This window comes from Penicillium citrinum (genome assembly GCF_028827155.1).
Source record: "Penicillium citrinum strain IBT 23319 chromosome Unknown utg000005l:1.0-1900146.0:1.0-1900348.0, whole genome shotgun sequence".
In the NCBI taxonomy this organism is placed as follows: Eukaryota; Fungi; Ascomycota; class Eurotiomycetes; order Eurotiales; family Aspergillaceae; genus Penicillium; species Penicillium citrinum.
In genome coordinates, this window is record NW_026622690.1 from 840,131 (window position 1) to 859,098 (window position 18,968).

Below are 18,968 nucleotides of genomic sequence, written 5' to 3' on the forward strand. Positions count from 1 at the left end.
CGCAGCACATTACACAGTGTCTGGAGAGTAAGGGAAATCCAAGATCCTCATCCCTCATACAACTTGCAACAAACACAACCCCAAGGACAAGTTGCAACGGTTGTGATATCTCCGACCTGTTGTCCTAGTCAATTCCAAGTTAAATCTCCTCACTGTGTTCGATCGTGGCTGCAACCTGAAACACATCTGATCGCCCAGTGCGAATTCTAGACCCGACCAGGGGGAGCCACCAGGACCCGGCTGAGCCAATCCCAGTACTGACTCGCTTTGGTACATCTTTTAGAGAGTCTGGTTGGCATTCATTTTGTCGTACCTTTTTTTTCTTTCGTGCGATGGAGATGTGGAAAAGTGTCTCCGCTCGTCCCTTTTGCTCCACTTTACTGGACGATCACCCCAGAACGAGACACTGTGACCATGGATTGATCACAGCTCAAAGATAGCCCTGGAAAGTAGACCCTCCGGAGTACAAGTAGGGCAAAGAGGGGGGGGGATGTATTGAGAAGAGGAAGAATATACTCAGCGGAGAAGAAGATCGGATGGTTTCTCAATCTAACCGATCATCAAGAGATTTCATGGTGTGTCAAAATGGGGTTTAGGAAACGTCAGCTCGGCGGAATTTAGGAATGTGAGATCTCGCCAGGATTGAGTCTGAGAGGAATGAGAGATGGTTGGAATGTACAATCTCTGAGGCATTGATTGATACTGTCGCAGATGCTCGACGGTATGCAAATGTACTCAATCCTTCACTGAGAAGCTCTCAAGGTATGAAATCACAACAATATATTCCTGTTCTAACCTTCTCACAAGCAGATTTACATACTCACCTCAGTATCTCGACTAACTCTACTGATCCTCATTCGCTGGGGCCAGCCATACCTTGAGGACCTCCGTTACATCACAATCCCAATTCCGCGTAATGGAAAGAAATTTCCTACCAAAGAAAGATAAATTGAACAAAGCAACCGCGTGGCAAAAACACGCGAGAATCCGAACAATTCAATCCAACACAACCAAACTCGAAGTCCAACAACCCGGCAAACCTCCTTGAAAGAACCAAACCACGTTGACCACCTTCATCGAGGAACTCCAGTCAGGTTTTATGGTCAAGCAATTAAAATTCAAAGACTGCGCCATCTACGTAAGTCCCTTTTTGGCCCTTTAATCCGAAAGGGTTCGTGGATGTGTCAGCGCCGGAAATAGAAGTTGAACCCTTGAAGAGTTTGAAGAGCTGGGTCGTTCCGAGGTTGTAGGTAATACGTGAGCGACGATGCACGAAGACTTTGAATTGAAGTCTCAGGGAACAAATTGTGACGAGCTGGTGATATGATAAGAAACAAGTAATGTATAGTGCAGGAGTGCGAATAGTGAAGTGCAGCGATATGGTGAGGACTAGCTCTCATGCCTTGAAAGGGCTCAACCCGATTGAGAATCATATTGAGATCGAGGCACGATTGCATTGGTAGACTCACGAGCTCTAGTAAAATGGCCCTGACGAGAGCCATGATTGAGATTGGATCTACGCTACAACAATACTGGTTACTCTGAAACACTCTAGCATGAACGTCATTGAATAGACTAAAAGAATGCAAAGAAATCCGCGCCAAAACCAACAAAGGAAATGAAAACATCAAGCTCATAATATAGGTACATCAATCACGCACGGTAAGGTGCCAAAGGGATATGGGGGAATGAGAAGGGTACATCGAAAATCGTAGGAAAATTTTAGTGGGATCAGCTTATTTAGCCCTGGCACATCAGGCAAGCTTCCTTATTCTCAATGCTGCACTGCAGAACAGCATCGGAGTAGATGTCACCCTCAGTCTTCTCGGTCTGCTCAGCACCATCCTCGGCAGCAGCAGCAGAGGCCTCGATGGCTGGGGCAGTAACGGTAGTCTCCTGGACCAGAGTGCGAGGGCTCTCTTGGACAGGGGCTTTGACAGTTGCGGTGGCGGCCTCAGCACCGTTGGTACGGGGCACGGCAGAGTAGGCTGTAGAGGCAGAGCCGACGACACGCTTCTTGAAGGAGGGATTGGCACGAGCGACGTTGGTATCCTCGACCTTCAGCTGCTCCTGATCGACAGTGAACTGAATGGGGGCGGAAGCGGCCATGGTACGCAGGTAGTACATGCCGGTCTTCAGACCCATCTTCCAGCCAGCGAAGTGCATGGAGGTAAGCTTGCCCATGGTGGGCTCCTTCAGGTGGATGTTCAGCGACTGGGACTGGTCGATGTAGGCACCACGGTCGGCAGCCATCTGCAGGATGGTACGCTGCGAGATCTCCCAAACAGTCTTGTACAGGGCCTTGATATCGGCGGGGATGTTAGGAATGTTCTGGACTGAACCACCATCGGCGATGATACGGTTCTTCATGTTGTCCGACCATAGACCAAGATCGACCAGGTCCTTCAGCAACCAAGGGTTGACGACCTGGAACTCACCAGCAAGGACACGACGGGAGTAGATGTTAGAAGTGTAGGGCTCGAAGCACTCGTTGAAGCCTAGAATCTGACTGGTACTGGCAGTGGGCATGGGAGCGACCAACAGACTGTTGCGAACACCAGTCTCGGCGATCTTCGCCTTCAGAGAAGCCCAGTCCCAGAGGTCAGTAGGAGTACGGTCCCACATGTCGAACTGCAGGATACCCTGGGAGACAGGGGATCCGGCGTAGGTCTGGTAAGGACCGTGCTCCTTGGCCAGAGCAGAAGAGGCGGTCAGAGCACCGTGGTAGATGGTCTCGAAGATTTGAATGTTGAGCTGCTTAGCCTCGGGAGAGTCGAAGGGCAGACGCAGAGCAAGGAAGGCATCAGCAAGACCGTTGACACCCAGAGCAATGGGGCGGTGACGGAAGTTGCTGTTCTTGGCCTCCTGGACGGGGTAGTAGTTGATGTCAATGATCTTGTTCAAGTTGCGAACAAGAACCTGAACGACCTCGTGGAGCTTGCCGAAGTCATACTCGCCACGAGCAGCATCAACGAAAGTGGGGAGGGCAAGGGAGGCCAAGTTGCAGACAGCGACCTCATCAGGAGCACTGTACTCGATGATCTCGGTGCACAGGTTGGAGCTGCGGATGGTACCCAGGTTCTTCTGGTTGCTCTTCTTGTTACAAGCGTCCTTGTAGAGCATGAAGGGGTTACCAGTCTCGGTCTGAGCCTCGAGGATGGCATACCACAGCTTCTGGGCCTTAATGGTGGAGCGGCCGCGGCCCTCCTTCTCATAACGCTCGTAGAGAGCCTCGAACTCATCGCCGTAGACATCAGCAAGGCCGGGGGCCTCGTTGGGGCAGAATAGAGTCCAGTCTCCATTGGACTCGACACGCTTCATGAACAGATCGGGGGTCCACAGGGCATAGAACAGGTCACGGGCACGGATTTCCTCCTTACCGTGGTTCTTGCGGAGGTCGAGGAACTCGAAGACATCCGCGTGCCATGGCTCAAGGTAGATGGCAAAGGCACCGGGACGCTTGTTTCCACCCTGGTCGACATAGCGGGCTGTGTTGTTGTACACGCGGAGCATGGGGACAATACCGTTCGAGGTACCGTTAGTTCCGCCAATGTAAGAGCCAGTCGCACGAATGCGGTGGATGTTCAGACCAATACCACCAGCAGTCTTTGAGATCATGGCACAGGTCTTCAAAGTATCGTAGATACCCTCAATGCTGTCCTCCTTCATATCAACCAGGAAGCAAGAGGCCAGTTGGGGCTGGGGGGTACCAGCGTTGAACAGGGTTGGAGAAGCGTGAGTGAAGTACTTTTGAGACATCAAGTGGTAGGTCTCAATGGCCTTCTCAATATCCTCTCCGTGAATACCAACAGCAACACGCATCAGCAGGTGCTGAGGACGCTCAGCGACTTTGCCATCAATACGGAGCAGATATGAACGCTCCAGGGTCTTGAAGCCGAAGAAGTTATAGTTGAAGTCACGGTCGTAGACAATGGCGGAGTTAAGCTCATCAGCATGCTTTGTAACAATCTCATAGATATCTTTGGAGATCATAGGAGCGGGCTTGTTGTTCTTGGGGTTGACATAGTGGTAGAGGTCGGAGATGACCATGGAAAATTGCTTCTTGGTCTGCTTGTGAAGGTTGGACACAGCGATACGAGCTGCCAGGATAGCATAGTCGGGGTGTGTGACAGTCATGTAAGCGGCAGTCTCGGCGGCCTATGAATAATTCATAATGAATTAGTAATTGGTCCCAAAAAGATTGCTCCTTTTTTCCCCTTCGTGCAGGAGGTGGTTGACGTGATTCCACATACCAGGTTGTCCAGCTCAATGGTTCCAACACCCTGGTAGACACCAGAGATGACCTTCTGAGTGATAGCAGCAGCATCAACATGCTCTGGATCGAGGCCATAACACAGCCTCGACACACGGGCAGTGATCTTATCGAACTGTACGCGTTCTTTGCGTCCGTCTGTGACATCACACGTCAGTAATAGGCCGGAAGATGGTGGCAATGCAAGCCATCGCTCGCTAGCTGCAGCAGTGATAGATAGAGACGCGGGGGAACGCCCTGGCTGCTTTGATAGCTTCCACCCATATTGAGTCCAACTTACCTCGCTTGTAAACGAACATCTTGAAAGAGCAAGGGGTATGAGAAGAAGAAAGATTAAGACAGAATGATGCAAGATAATCGATAGAAAAGGAAGGAGAATTGGGGTATCGAAAGGTAGGAGGAGGGAAGTGGGAGAGAGAGAGGGAGAGAGTAGGATGAGAAGGAGAAAGAAGAGGGAGGGGCGAGAATATTTGATGTCGCCGGGGCAGACGCGTTTTCTCCTCGCGAATTTTCGTGTTTGGCTGTGGTTCGCATTTCCCTGCTGAGTAAGATTGCGGATATACCGCGAAGGTCACGTGGACACGCGCGACCCCTAAACACTTGGATGGTATCGGGTGGACGAGAGCCGAGCGGGATGGAGTATCCCGAGCTCAGACGAGTATGTATATACAACAGCAAGTACGTGTTGTAGATGCGTTACGGATTGTGTGATGCTTATAGAAAGACGGTGTAGAGGGAAGGTCTTCGTTGTCATAGAAATCCCTATTTCCCTTGCTGCATGCAGATATAACTACCCGCAGGTATACTCCGTATTGTAAACACTACGTACTGTAAACACTACGTACTTCACTACAAACTGACTTTTGTCTCCCAGGAGATAATCGAATGAAGAGTCAAGGGATATCATTCAACACCACGGCTAATCCGAACCTTATTTTTCTAATCTGAGAAGCGTCGTGGAGTCAAATCTTATGCAGAATATGGGAACCTAGTTGTTCAAAATCACCTCTTTCGAGGCGGTGAAATAAAGAGAAGCGAAAAGACGAAAGTAACATATCAAAGCCAGATTATCAATCAATATATCTGAGGATTACATGACATAGCCCCAGTCAATAGATGGAAGGTGTTTACAGAAGGGCAGCAGCACCCATGAAGACGGCCGCACCGACGGCTGTGACGGAGAGCTGAAGGCTGGGAGCAGCACCAGTGTAAGTCGAGTCAGCAGCGGTGGCAGACTTGGTGGAAGATCCAGATGAGCCAGATTCGGAGCTGGAGCTGGCGGAGCCAGAGCCAGAAGCACTAGCAGATCCGCCAGCGGAGCTGGTGCCGCTAGCCTGGGAACCGGAGGACGAAGTCGCAGTGACGAAGCCAGAGCTGGAGGCAGTGGAGCTACCGGAGGTGGTAGTAGCAGTGGAGGTTGACTCGGAGGAAGAAACATCTATACATAGGCGGGGAAAGATTAGCCCAGGAATGCGCCAATAATGGAGCCTCGTGCCATGAGGAATTCGGGTCGATCCTTACCAACTGTGTGACCGTTGCTCTTGCAAGTGTTGGCGTAGAATTTCAGGGCCTTGTCCGCATCATCACCACACTGATCGGAGATGCTGGACTTGATCTTCTTGGAGTCGCTACCGCAGATGCTAGACAGGTCGGCTGGGTCGGAGGTGTCGCTAGAAGGGGGGTCAGTTCCCGCATTTCTAAATTTTGATTGAGGGAGATCGTTGATTCACTCACGCCATAACGGACAAGACGCAGGCAGGAGTCTGGTCGGCGGAAACGAAGCCGGCGAGGGCGACGAAGGCCAGGGCGAGGGTAGATTTCTTGAAGAACATGTTGATGGGCTAGATCAAAACAAAGGGATTGACAACGGTTGGATGAATTTAAGATGAAATCGCACAGCAATTTGGGAGTCTCGAGAAAAAATCAGAGCAAGGACCGTGAATTGTAAGAGAGCGACTGGTAAAAGAAACGTGCGCGTAGAGTAGAGGTAAAGAGCGACGAAGGGGGGAACAGTTGAGGTTGAAGTCGCTCAGTCTCAGGGACTGAAGGTTTGGCCCCAGCGGGCGCCTCCGGTGCAGATTCGATACCGCCAATTAGAGAACGATAAAATGTGGGCCTTAATGGGTACTGATGTGTATGGTAATTTACCATTTGTAGGTGGTGAGCTCCCGTTCACACTCTTAGGCACTGGTAAAACCAAAACGCTGTATTCTATACCCCACGTTGGGTCTTAGCTTCCCCAGAAAAGGTTTAGGGCCAGGGCGTCTACACTTTTAGTATGTCGCATTGCAGAGATAGTTTCGATCCGGTGCGGTTATCACTTCCAGATAAGTTTGGCATATCACAGTAGCGAGGCACTTATGAATAGGTGCCAATATTGCACATAATGTTTTCTACTATGGTATAGTCACTGGCAATATACAGTAAACCTGAGTTATTTCTCAGTAAGCAATTTAGACCCTAGCCATGAATATATTTGAATATTGTTTTAATTGATCTACCAAGTGAGTCTACCCTCCATCTAAATGTATGCGAAAAGCAGAGCCTTTCAAGTATATCAGTTGCAAAAGAATATTCATTTCGCTGACGGAAACTTAGTCAAATTTCTTATACCCAATCCCCTTCACAAAGGTTTGATACCAAAGCCCCTGCGATACTTCGCCTTCTGCAAGCTCAAGATAGAACTTTCCATGTGCTTCACCATCCAATCCACGATACATAGGGGATCCATCATATTTCCGTTGATCAGCATAATAGAATCTATTCAGTTAGAAAAATCGCTCCAACAAATCAAATTAGAACTTAGAACCATGACATACTTGAATCCAGTAAAAGGAAGAGACGTTGCCAAATATTCAATTAAATGAGCCGCAGCCGTCTTACCAACACCCAAAGTAAGCAATGGTACCTGGGGACCATTATTTAGCATATTCCCTGTATAGATGAAAGTTCGTGGAGCTGAGGCAGGAAGCTCTGCAAAGCAATCTCTAGCCTGAAAAGCGGCGGCATAAACACTTGTAGTATTGACATTCAAGTGCAAATTGAATTCCTCAACTGAGACCGAAAAAGGATCTTGATAGTTGATTGGGTTGGCAGCATAAGCTTTTATGATTTTAGTAGATGCTTCATACTGCAATACTAGCGGCTAACGTGATTGGCTCATACCATTGTAGACTACCACGCTTGGTATACCCAGCAGTTCTTTTGTTTTAGCGAAGACTGCAGTCACGGAGGACGGATCAGATAGATCACAGGGGATGTGCACTCGATTTACTCCATCCACTTCAAGTTCAGCATTGGGCTTCCTTGAAGCGAGAGCAACCCTATACCCTTGGCTAGTGAAGACTTGTGTGATTCCACGGCCAACTCCGGGGCCGGCGCCGAAGAGAAGAAGTACTTTCGAAAGGTTAGACATGACTGACAGTGACGAATTATTTAATGTTTGTGTGGATATCCTGGAACTTAAGTAGTTCTGACCCTGGCTTCATGTTGAGACTCTTCGTTTGATCAGGCTGATCAGCCATCATCCATGGATGATTTGAACCACCTACGCATCGATTACAAATAGCCGTTTGATAGATCGGGCTAAATGGATCATCAACATGTTGTGGCCACTGGTTTAGCTCCTTCAGGTTAATGCGATTAGAAATAAAGAACAGCAAAGCCGTATTTCTAAGCATCAGCCCTAGCCTCATCTAGCAGCATTCTCCGAGATTTGCCGGTTAGAACAAAGCTTTCTCATTCGGACGCTTGAGAAGGATAATAATGCTCAATGTGCAGAGGTACTCACTAGTGATATCGGATTTAACGCCACATGCAAAACAGTGCGAAGGATTCGAGATTCGGAATGATGGTTCCCCGAAATATCCAAATATCTTTCCGAGTGGCTGCTTCGATCTTCCCAGATCGAACGATAGAATTACTTACTGATTTCCGATCTCTCAATTCGACATACTAGGGCTAGTATGTAGAATAACTGAAGTTCAAGGAACTTTCCGAATGACATAAAAGACTACAACCTTGTAAACTTGTAGTCTTTAGTTGAACTAGTAGCCTTACTGGAGTACGTCTGCAGACATATCGATCCACCACAATTTCCTAAGCACAAGTCTATGTCATTAACCACCAATGGCCGAAGCAGCCCTGCTTGACTCGAGTCATTTATCTCAAATCTACTCTCGATTCTAAATTTGTATCTTTCATTGACGGAATCTATCTGACCAATATACCGCTAAAAATGCCACCCAAATCGAAAACTATGACTTCTCCCAAGTGGGATCATAGATACTCGAAACAATCTCCTGAACCGGTAACCTAAATTCCAAGATCTCCTCCCCATTAACCAAATCATTCTCCGCAACCCTCTTCTCGGCCTCACTCTCATCCCTAGCAATACCAGCCTTAACATGCCTCCTAACTAATCTCCCCCTCGCAACCTCAAAATCAACCTCAACAAACCACAACTCATCCATCAACCCCGCAACCCTAGACCAAGGCTCCTTACCAAGCGATAAATAATTCCCCTCGAAGAAAATCACCCGACAACTAGCAGGTATAGCAATATCTCCTTCAACGGGATCTTTAACCGCATGGTCAAAACTAGGCGCATAAATACTTCCCGATTGCGGAGTAATTGGTTTGCGCAGGTCCTGTACAAGTTGGAGGAATTTCTCGCCGTCAAAGGTAAATGCTGCGCCGCGTCGCGCAAAGGCATGGGTTGGATCAGGCATAGCGGATAATTGTGCGCGTGTGTAATGGTATCCATCCATTGGGAGGGCCGTAGCGATTGGTGGTGCTGAGGGGTTTTCAGAGGCGTAGATGGCGTTTATATGTTGGGTCATCTGGGTTGCTAGTGCTGTTTTGCCGGATCCTGGGATGCCGCTCACGGCTATCATTAGACGGGCGTCATCGGGGGTTGTGCAGAATTTTGCTATCTAGCGTTAGTTTCGTCGTCATATCAGTGGTAGGGGGTGGAAGTTATAATCGTCTGCCATTCTCGGACAATAGATCAGGTGTTGAGGTGGTATATTATTAGGAGGAATGCTCGGACATACCCCATGTTTTCTTGACCAGGTGGTCTACCTGGGCATTCATGATTGGTAGATGAATTGTGAAGGTGAGGCTCGTAGCCGGGAAGGTCGAGAGGAGGGTAGATCGTTGATGAAGAGAAGCAACTTGAGGCTCTGACTCGGCGGGTTGCAATGACTTGTATCGCGTGTCGACACGAATACAATTTCGGACGGTCTTCTTTATAAATTTCCAGCTAGCTGAACACAATGGATAGCCGGGTATTTAGCAAGCAGACTCGAGGAAGAGGGAATTTAGCGAAGGGTGATTGTGTGGATGTGGAGGTATGGAGGAAAAGCTCCGAGATGCGCGCGCGATAACAAATTGGCGGGGCAGTTGGAGGTCGACGGGTTCCGGCGGGGACTGCAGTGCTCCGAAAGACTGGGGACTTCGACGTCATTTGATACTTCTTACTTTGCATCTTAAATATACTGATAGTTGGTAGTAGATACAGAACAATCTCAGTGGCATACTCAAACAATCGAGAATTGTCAGCTTTGTTCGTGAAATACCAGAGACTTGAATTTAAGATTCTACGCTAAAGAAGCACGTCGATGTAGTCGAATGACATCATTTGAAACTCCGGGACGACACGACTTTTATTGGACAAAATAACCAGAAGTAAGGTTAATGTATAAATACATAGAAATGAAAAGTCATGGGTATTCAACAAAGCCGGATGGTGCAGCATGGAAGTGAACGAAGAAAGAAAAAAAAGAGACAATCCCGCATCCTGTGCAGGTAAGATCCACTGGACCATAGGCAATAAGAAAGACGGTTATAAGATACCAGTCCCAGGTTACTCTCCGAAACTCCCAAAGCAGATCCGAACGCCATGCGAAAGAAACAGAAACCCGAGAAAGAACAGCAATTGGCAAAAAAAAAGACAGGAAACAGACAACCTGCAGGCTAAGTCATGGCTCAATACATAGAAACGAGAAACTAGAGGGTGCTTCCACAGTCGAAGAAGCAGCTCTGATCAAGAGTTTGATTGTCGGTGACCTCAGAACTTGCGCTAAGGCTAGGATTCGCGTTGCGCTAAAGATCAACTCCGAACCACTGATGCTCGCCAGATAATCCGCCTCGGCGAGACTCATCCTCATCTTGGCGCCTGAGACGTTCCAGAATGCCTCGCATGCGATGGACTTCCGACTCGACTGAAGCATCTGAGAAAGCGAACGAGATTGTAGGAATTGGAGGGTGTCCACTCGTTGTTGAATGGATACCAGGGGAGCGACGGAGAGGAATTTGGAGGCCTGAAGGGGTTAAAACCCGATGGTAATTTACAGGTGTATCCTCGTCATCCGAGGGGAATTCGCAAGGGTTGAGATGGTCGGGATACGGGTCGAGAGCGAGGTGCAAAGGGCGACTCAAGCCAAGAGAGGATGAAGGCGCCTGAGAGGAGACGGCGGAATTATAAGATGAGCCCTGACGAGACGCGTCCGTTGCAGAGGCGGAGTTGGAGGAGAAAGAAGTGTCGGTGGAAGGTAGGGTGGCATCCGGCGCAATGGTAGAAACCAAAGCTTCCCATGCATCGTCGCGATCATTATCAGGACTCAGACTGCGTTGTCGATCGCCTAGGCCATCAATGCCTGATTCTTGGGGTCGAGGAGACTCAGTACCTGACTGATGATCTCGCAACAAAATAGATGGAATGCGGGAAGTCGGCTCAGGGGTCCGGCCATCGGTGCGAATGATAGGAGCCAGTCGAAGACCATCAGTAGGAGGATGTGGCGAGCCGGATCTGTGGTATACGGCAGGGGCGAAGTTCGGGGTTAGAGAAGGACTCGAAGAACGTTCGGAGGGACGTGACTCCGAGGGTCTCAATATATCATGAAGCGGCAGATCCGCAAGTCTATGCGAGCGGAAGCCGCGAGAACGTCGAACGGGGGGGTTCGCGACGTGGCTGGTTCGGACGCGCGGAAGTACTAGGGCGATTCAAAGCCTCACGCCGGGTTGTATCTAGATCCAGTCCATCTTCGCTAACTCCTATATTCAAGACCGGAGATCGCACGGCTGTTGGAAGGTTTCCGATCCCGTAATCACGATGGATCTCGTCAATTAGTTGTGATTGTAGGCTGGATAGTACACCGGCACCGCGCGCACGTGAAGCATGGCGTGATGCACGACGGATAGTAGGTTGGCGACGAATGCTAGATCGCGCGGCAGCAGAGGAGTCTTTTTCAAGTGTGGACTTGATAGTTTCGGCCTCGGATGGCTCGCGCCACATCCTGATACTTCAGTTAGCCATCACGGCGAAGAAGTGGCGCATGCGACCATAGCAGTCAAAACTCACGGGATACCCATTATTGAGAAATGTAGAAAGTGAGAAGAAAGAATGGAAAAGAAAAGAAGGGCCTTGTTGAATATTGCAAAAAAGAAAGAAAAAAGACAACAGTTCATTAAAACACGAAGTTGACGCGACCCCCGGGGAACAATCAGTGGGGATTGGGGGAAGATGCGATGGGGCCGATCGGAAGGGAATTTGCAAAGTTGGAAAAAGGACAAAGTAATTTGTGGCCTGGTTGCCTGAGGAATGACCGCCTGGCAGAATAATTTACAGGCTAATCACGTGATATTTAACGACATGTGATGATCGCCCGCGGCAGAGCGGAAAAGCGGGCGGACTCACTTGGGAGTTTCCCGCGATGTTCTGTTGAGCTGTTGAGCTTATCTTTTGAACATATTTCTATTTCCCTGAATGATGACACTGCATCCCTGAAATTTTTTGGAGGAATGATTGAACTCGGGCTCAGCCGTGTATCACGGCTTGTGCAGCAAAATCCACTCACATGGAAAGCAATACATATTGCGGGGACAAATGGAAAGGGCTCGATCAGCGCATACCTCTCTCACCTTCTCTCCTCAGAAGGAATTCGATGCGGTCGTTTTACCTCTCCGCATTTGATTGATCGATGGGATTGTATAACCATTGGAGAACGAGTAGTCAAGGAATCCCTCTTCCGACAAATTGAAGACCAGGTCAAACTTCGAGACCAAACATTGGGTATCGGCGCATCCGAGTTCGAGCTATTGACCGCGACAGCCTTCGAGATCTTCAACCATGAACAAGTGGATGTGGGTGTAGTGGAGGTCGGAATGGGAGGGCGTCTGGATGCGACGAATATTCTGAACAATGTGTTGGTATCGGTGATCGCGAAAATCGGTATGGACCATCAGGCATTTCTGGGCTCTACAATTGAGGAAATTGCCGGCGAGAAAGCGGGAATATTGAAGCCTGGAGTACCCTGTGTGGTGGATGCTACAAACGAGTCTGCGGTGATCGAAACAATCACCAAACGGGCTCGAGATCTCAAAATCGACGCTACTTTCGTCTCACCCAGTAAAGTGGAGGAGCAAATGCCTCCACTGGCCCAACTATTCCACAAACTCGACCTCGAACCTCACCAACAAGAAAATATGTGCTGTGCTGTTTCCGCACTTCGCCTTGCCTTATCCGAAATCCGTCCTCAAACGGATACTTTCTCTCTGCTCCCCCGTCTGGCTGACGTCAAGTGGCCTGGACGGTTGGAAAACGTTTCCCTCCAACCCTTGATCTCCCGCACAGAACCCATACTGCTTGATGGCGCTCATAATCCACAGTCTGCAGAAGTTCTTGGAAAATACGTGGATCGCAAATTGCGAGCAGATTCTAACAAAGTGACCTGGGTCGTGGCCGCATCGAGCGGTAAGGACCTGGCTGGGGTCTTTCGATCTATCATTCGCCCTGGGGACAATGTCGCTACAGCAGAATTTGGTCCCGTGGATGGAATGCCGTGGGTGGCTCCTACCAATGCTTCTGAACTAGCAGGGAGTATTCGATCTATCCCAGAGATCGGTCGAGTACAAGAATTCGAAGGCGAGCTACTACCCGCAATTAAATGGGCCAGCGAAGTAGCAGATGGCCAACCTCTTGTTATTGCTGGTAGTTTATATCTTGTTTCCGATGTGCACCGCTTGCTTCGTGACGTGCAAAAATGATACCCTATCTTTGAAAGCTTGTCAAAATGAATATATGCTCTGTTGAGTCTACTAGTATAAACAACACAACGTAAACAAACAGCCTGAAGAATCCTTTTTAAGCCAAAATAAAGAGACATTGTGAATACCCTGACAGGTTCCTCTATTTACCTTATGCCAGAAATTATAGAAAAATATGCTCATTCTACCCCGGCATTTCTCGAGTAGTTCTCTACTCAGGATAATCTTCTCGTAGGGCTGATCGGCGGCCAGCACAGCCGCCGCATCATGCGGCGAGCGGCTTGTGGAGAAGGAAAGTTCAAAACAACCACCCAACACCCCTTGGATTTCCTCCCCGTCGATTGAAACCCAGTGCTCGCGTTCGATCTTCAAGGTTCATCCAAGTCTTCTTTCCCTCGAATGTGCACTGGGTATCAATATAATCTGTGGACCCCCCTCTCGGGCGCGAAGAGAGCTGAAAAGCCTTGTAATGATCGTTTGGTGAGACCCTGTGCACCCCCCCCCCCCTCCTCCACCAACCCTCTAACGTGGACTTGCTTTCGTTTGCATTCCAATTGTATCAATACCGACTAATCACTCTATATACTCTTTAGGGCGGACATGAACCCTGAAGTCACAGTCTTCGGCTCCTGCCTTCTACCTTAGCTCTCTCTCCTACGTCTCTCTCACCCCCCCCACACTCCCAAACACCAACTCCGTGTCTATCTGAAACTCCGTCCTGGACAAACTCCCCTCCGACGATCAGATCAAACACCCATCGGATCGTAACTTGGCCCCTTCTACTCCATCTTGATCGGTGATGGTTTCTCGCTCCGAGGTTAATGAGGGGCAGCGTCCCCTCACCCCCTCCAGAACCCCCGGTACGCCGATGAAACCGCGATTGGCACGAGTTCAGACGAGTCCGACAAAACGAGATCAAAAGCCGAAGGAGGAACAACCCTTGAAGTCTTCAGCTAAGGATGTGGCCGAGCTCAAGGATTATGTATGATGTCTCCCAAGTTCTTCTCTTTTTGCTTCTCCTTCTTCACGCTCTCTCCCCGTGGCCGCATCATAAGGTGTGGAAGTAGTGGAAATGCTGACATGCTTCATTCTGTGTTATAGCAATTGGGTGATTGTTTGGGTCGAGGTGCTTTTGGATCTGTATATCGCGCGTTGAACTGGAACACTGGCGAGACGGTTGCGGTCAAGCAGATCAAACTCGTTGATCTTCCCAAGAGCGAATTGCGCGTTATTATGGTATGAACCCCGCAGATGACCTTGTCTCAGACAATCTTCTAATACGGGGTTATCCCAGCTTGAAATCGATCTTCTCAAGAACTTGGATGTAGGATGTTCCCTTCCCATTCGATTACACAACATATGGGACTGACCCAAACAATAGCATCCAAACATTGTCAAGTACCATGGATTCGTCAAATCTGCGGAAACTTTGAACATTATCTTGGAGTATGTGCTTGTGTCATTGAATTGCTATCCGCTATGGCAAATTGCTAATGCTCGCCCTTTCAAAAAAGGTATTGTGAAAATGGATCACTCCATTCTATCGCCAAAAACTTTGGACGATTCCCAGAGAATCTCGTTGGGTTGTATATGTCGCAAGTCTTGCACGGGTTGCTATATCTACACGAACAAGGTGTCATCCATCGAGATATCAAGGGCGCCAACATTCTTACTACGAAGGAGGGTCTTGTCAAGCTTGCTGACTTTGGTGTCGCAAGTCGAACAACTGGACTGAGCGAGTCTAGTGTCGTAGGCACGCCTTATTGGATGGCTCCGGAAGTAATCGAGCTCTCTGGTGCGACGACAGCTTCCGATATCTGGAGTTTGGGATGCACTGTGATCGAACTACTCGAAGGCAAGCCGCCTTATCATAGTCTTGCTCCTATGCCGGCGTTGTTCCGCATTGTTAATGATGATCACCCGCCACTCCCTCAAGGAGCTTCCCCAGTATGTCATGGCGACTATTGTTATCTATATGATTCCGGCTCTTTAATTGGCATTAACTAACTTCCAAACAGGCCGTTAAAGACTTTCTCATGCAGTGCTTCCAAAAAGACCCTAACCTGCGAGTTTCTGCAAGAAAATTGCTGAAGCACCCTTGGATTGTCAACGCTCGTCGATCTGATTCCGTAATACCTAAAAAGTCGACAGAGTACGAAGAAGCAGTAAGAAGTGTACAAGAGTGGAATGAAGCCTTGCGCTCTCCTGAAACAGGAACGTCAAGGAAAAGCAACAAGTTCGACAATGCGGCTCCAATACCAGTCCGAAACACTCCTTTGATGGATACCCTGCCCTCTCCAACTTCTATGAAAACAACGGACCGCTTCAGATCTCCTGAGTCAGCCCAGGATGACAACTGGGACGACGACTTTGCCACGGCAATTTCCCCCAGCGCACTTCAGTTACCTCACCTTCGACCGCACGATAATTTCGGCGGCATGCTTTCGTCTGAAAGATTAAAGGCATTTGCCTCACTTGATGGGACCATGCTGAGACCAGACGACAGCTTCGATGATTTCGAGGACCCATCTGGCTCATCCCACCTTGGGGAAAACGATCCACTCCAAACGATTCGTCCCTTACCAGCCAAACCTACAGCTATCGAGCCATCCAAATCCCAAAGTCCCACTCGGCGCCAACCTAGCAAGGCTACGTCATCTGCTTTTCAGAAAGTCCCAGTTCTCACGCAAAATCCTACGCCACATATGAGAAGAGACCGGCCGGCAACCCTTTACCAAGAGAACTCTGTGGAGGATTATACAGACTTCATTATGGCTAATGAGGATGTGGATGGGAAGGTTGCAGCGTATAAAGTAAGACTATTTTCACCAGACGTGAAAATGAAATTGATATCGAAATCTAGTTTTACTAACTTTTCTTACAGGAAACGGACGGTGATGCCACATCACCCGCCCGTGAAAAGTCATATAATGACTGGTTCGATGAGGATCGGGGTGGCCAGCCCCAGCTTCGAAAGCAGCTCTCCGTCAAGCGTGACCGGTCCACTATTGAGATCCAGAAGTTCACGGAGAACGAAGACGACGAAGACTTCTCAGATATTCTGGGCCACGATCAGGTCTCTCTCAACCAGTCTCAGAGTGATGATGGGTCTGATCCAAATAGTCTGAAGTTAAATTCCAAGCTTTCAACCAACTCATGGCTAGGTGATCAAGATGATGAAGACGACCCTTTTGCGCAGTTAGAGGAAGGTTTTGACGAAATGGACCTCGAGGCTAACATTCAGCGTGACAAGAACGCTCGTCTTCGCAGCCAAGTGGAAGGACTAGTGGATTCTCTCAAGACTTCTCAAGATGAAGATGTTCTCGCAGAGATCTCCGAGCAACTTCTTGCTGATTTTTTTGATCTGCCTGATACCAAAAACATCATTATCGGCGCACATGGGATGCTTCCAATCCTGGAGATTCTTGACACTTGCCGTCGTCGGGATGTTATCTTCTATCTCCTGAGAACTGTGAATGCCATAATCTACAATGACTATGAGATCCAGGAGAATTTATGCTTCGTGGGCGGAATCCCGATCATTAATGAGTTCGCTTCTAAGAAATATCCTCGTGAGATCCGTCTAGAGGCAGCCGCATTTGTCCAGCAGATGTACCAAACTTCCACACTCACCCTGCAAATGTTCGTCAGCGCTGGTGGTCTGAATGTTCTGGTGGAATTTTTGGAGGATGACTACGAAGATGAACGTGATCTGGTCTTGATTGGAGTCAATGGCATTTGGAGTGTCTTTGATTTACAGGTGAGTATCCCCGGAAGACATTTGTGTTAAGATATTCCCATACTAACTGAAACTTGCAGGGCTCTACTCCCAAAAATGATTTCTGTCGCATTCTGTCTCGAAATTCTGTCCTTGATCCACTGTCACTCGTCCTGAGCCGTGTCCTGGACGAGGACGGGGATCTGGCAGAACTCGTGGAAGCTCGCATTGCAAGCATCTTCTTCATATTCTCTCAGGCTGAGAATCACGTTAAGGAGATGGTGGCAGAGCGAACAGTTTTGCACCGTGAGAATGACTTTATTGATATCTAATCCGCACACCTTTTGCTGACCATTTTTATAGGGGTCTTGAAAGATCTGAAACGAATGTCACCTATGCACCAGGTGACGATGCTCAAGTTCATCAAGAATCTATCTATGCTTTCAACAACCCTTGATGCACTCCAAAACTCCAATGCCATCGATGTTCTGACAGACCTCCTCCGGTCCGCTATGAAACTCAGTCAACGCCATTTCCGCGAAGTTTCCAACCAGATTCTCAATACCATCTATAATATGTGTCGCTTGAACAAGTCTCGACAAGAAGACGCAGCTCTCAACGGCATCGTTCCTCTTCTTCAGAGGATTGTTCACACGATGGGACCCTTGAAGGAATTTGCCCTTCCAATTCTTTGCGATATGGCACAATCCGGAAAGGTCGGCCGTCGTGAATTATGGCGTAATAAGGGTCTACCTTTTTACATTTCGTTACTGGACGACCCATACTGGCAGGTCACCGCTCTAGATGCCATCTTCACATGGCTTCAGGAAGAGACCGCCAAGGTCGAAGAGAGTTTATTGGATAACCGCCATGATAAAACCTCTTTTGCCGACTCGATTGTATCCTGTCTGGCCGAAGCTAAAGCAAATGCTTTTGAAAATCTTCTAGAACCTCTGCAAAAGCTACTCCGACTGAGTCCCCCAGTCGCTTCGACCTTAGCCCGACCTGATCTCTTTACCCGGTTAGGGCAAAAGCTACACCACAACAAAGCTGCCGTGCGCTTGAACATCCTGCGTATAATTTCAAGTATTTGTGATTCTAGCGAACAGCAAGGCGAGCTACTCGTCTCGTACGGTCTGCTCGGTGCCATTCGCGAACTCGAAAACGACCCTGCCATTCTGGTCAGAGATATGGCAGGCAAATTGATCCAGTCCAGCGAAAGGAGCGAAGCTTTCGGTGTTCCCAAGCGTCGACCAACAAGTCGCAGAAAGAGCACATCCACCACCCCACCCAATCCATTTTCCGCATCAACTCCATCTACCCCGTCTTCAAATCGCACCAGTCAATCACGAGCTTCATTCTACGAGGGCCGCGAAACCCCTCGTCACCCACGTAACGCTCTGAGTGGCTCCTCACTTGCTCTCCGGCCCGGTAGTCGGGACGGCAATGTTTCAGCCTTGAATCCAGCCGTCAACGGCAGCGCTGCTAACCCTCGTTCCCGGCTATCTCGAGGGATATCGAGTAACAATCGTCTTTCGCACGTCGAAATGCTCCGTGACGAGGAAAGCAAAGCTCCTCAAAGTTCTCTCGGCCGTCGACAATCTATCATCCCTCGACGAAGAACCACAGTAGCCGACTCCGAATGGGCATGATCCTCACATCGACGGCAGCTCACACAAATATATCCTTTCTTTTCTTTGTTAATTCTACTTTCCCTCACCTTTTCTTTGTTTGTTATAAGACGATGGCGTTCCCGAGGTATGGCTCTGGAGAAAGAATTATGGGTTCGGCTTTCAAAATGTGTCTTTGTTTTTTAACTTGCTATGATTGGCACTGGATGCTGCACATAGAGACTACATACATTGAATAAGACATAATCTGTATGACTGAATAGAGTTTTTAATGTGATCGCCCGGGCTGGACAGGAAT

The 18,968-nt window shown here is 48.7% G+C and overlaps 7 protein-coding genes across 7 annotated transcripts; 2 read left to right on the plus strand and 5 right to left on the minus strand.

Moving 5' to 3' along the window:
• Nucleotides 1-1,740: 1,740 nt before the first annotated feature.
• N7469_006140 (ribonucleotide-diphosphate reductase subunit RNR1) lies at nucleotides 1,741-4,572 on the minus strand (the record flags this gene model as incomplete). Its single annotated transcript, XM_056645058.1, has 3 exons — nucleotides 1,741-4,158; nucleotides 4,254-4,411; nucleotides 4,554-4,572. The coding sequence occupies 3 exons, from the start codon at nucleotides 4,570-4,572 to the stop codon at nucleotides 1,741-1,743; spliced, it is 2,595 nt and encodes an 864-aa protein (XP_056500296.1).
• Nucleotides 4,573-5,400: 828 nt separating this feature from the next.
• Nucleotides 5,401-6,105, minus strand: N7469_006141 (putative GPI anchored cell wall protein; the record flags this gene model as incomplete). The annotated part of the gene is made up of 3 exons (XM_056645059.1): nucleotides 5,401-5,711; nucleotides 5,795-5,943; nucleotides 6,008-6,105. The coding sequence occupies 3 exons, from the start codon at nucleotides 6,103-6,105 to the stop codon at nucleotides 5,401-5,403; spliced, it is 558 nt and encodes a 185-aa protein (XP_056500297.1).
• Nucleotides 6,106-6,867: 762 nt separating this feature from the next.
• On the minus strand, nucleotides 6,868-7,688 carry N7469_006142 (uncharacterized protein; the record flags this gene model as incomplete). The annotated part of the gene is made up of 3 exons (XM_056645060.1): nucleotides 6,868-7,033; nucleotides 7,093-7,375; nucleotides 7,439-7,688. 3 exons carry the CDS (start codon nucleotides 7,686-7,688, stop codon nucleotides 6,868-6,870), a joined length of 699 nt encoding a protein of 232 aa, XP_056500298.1.
• Nucleotides 7,689-8,529: 841 nt separating this feature from the next.
• Nucleotides 8,530-9,367, minus strand: N7469_006143 (kinase-related protein; the record flags this gene model as incomplete). The annotated part of the gene is made up of 2 exons (XM_056645061.1): nucleotides 8,530-9,203; nucleotides 9,328-9,367. The coding sequence occupies 2 exons, from the start codon at nucleotides 9,365-9,367 to the stop codon at nucleotides 8,530-8,532; spliced, it is 714 nt and encodes a 237-aa protein (XP_056500299.1).
• Nucleotides 9,368-10,378: 1,011 nt separating this feature from the next.
• N7469_006144 (uncharacterized protein) lies at nucleotides 10,379-11,570 on the minus strand (the record flags this gene model as incomplete). Its single annotated transcript, XM_056645062.1, has 2 exons — nucleotides 10,379-11,268; nucleotides 11,291-11,570. 2 exons carry the CDS (start codon nucleotides 11,568-11,570, stop codon nucleotides 10,379-10,381), a joined length of 1,170 nt encoding a protein of 389 aa, XP_056500300.1.
• Nucleotides 11,571-12,076: 506 nt separating this feature from the next.
• On the plus strand, nucleotides 12,077-13,321 carry N7469_006145 (dihydrofolate synthase; the record flags this gene model as incomplete). The annotated part of the gene is made up of 1 exon (XM_056645063.1): nucleotides 12,077-13,321. The coding sequence occupies one exon, from the start codon at nucleotides 12,077-12,079 to the stop codon at nucleotides 13,319-13,321; it is 1,245 nt and encodes a 414-aa protein (XP_056500301.1).
• A 799-nt stretch (nucleotides 13,322-14,120) lies between these two features.
• Nucleotides 14,121-18,691, plus strand: N7469_006146 (serine/threonine-protein kinase; the record flags this gene model as incomplete). The annotated part of the gene is made up of 9 exons (XM_056645064.1): nucleotides 14,121-14,303; nucleotides 14,423-14,557; nucleotides 14,616-14,645; nucleotides 14,703-14,767; nucleotides 14,836-15,268; nucleotides 15,340-16,134; nucleotides 16,206-17,081; nucleotides 17,141-17,345; nucleotides 17,403-18,691. 9 exons carry the CDS (start codon nucleotides 14,121-14,123, stop codon nucleotides 18,689-18,691), a joined length of 4,011 nt encoding a protein of 1,336 aa, XP_056500302.1.
• Between the last annotated feature and the right edge of the window lie 277 nt (nucleotides 18,692-18,968).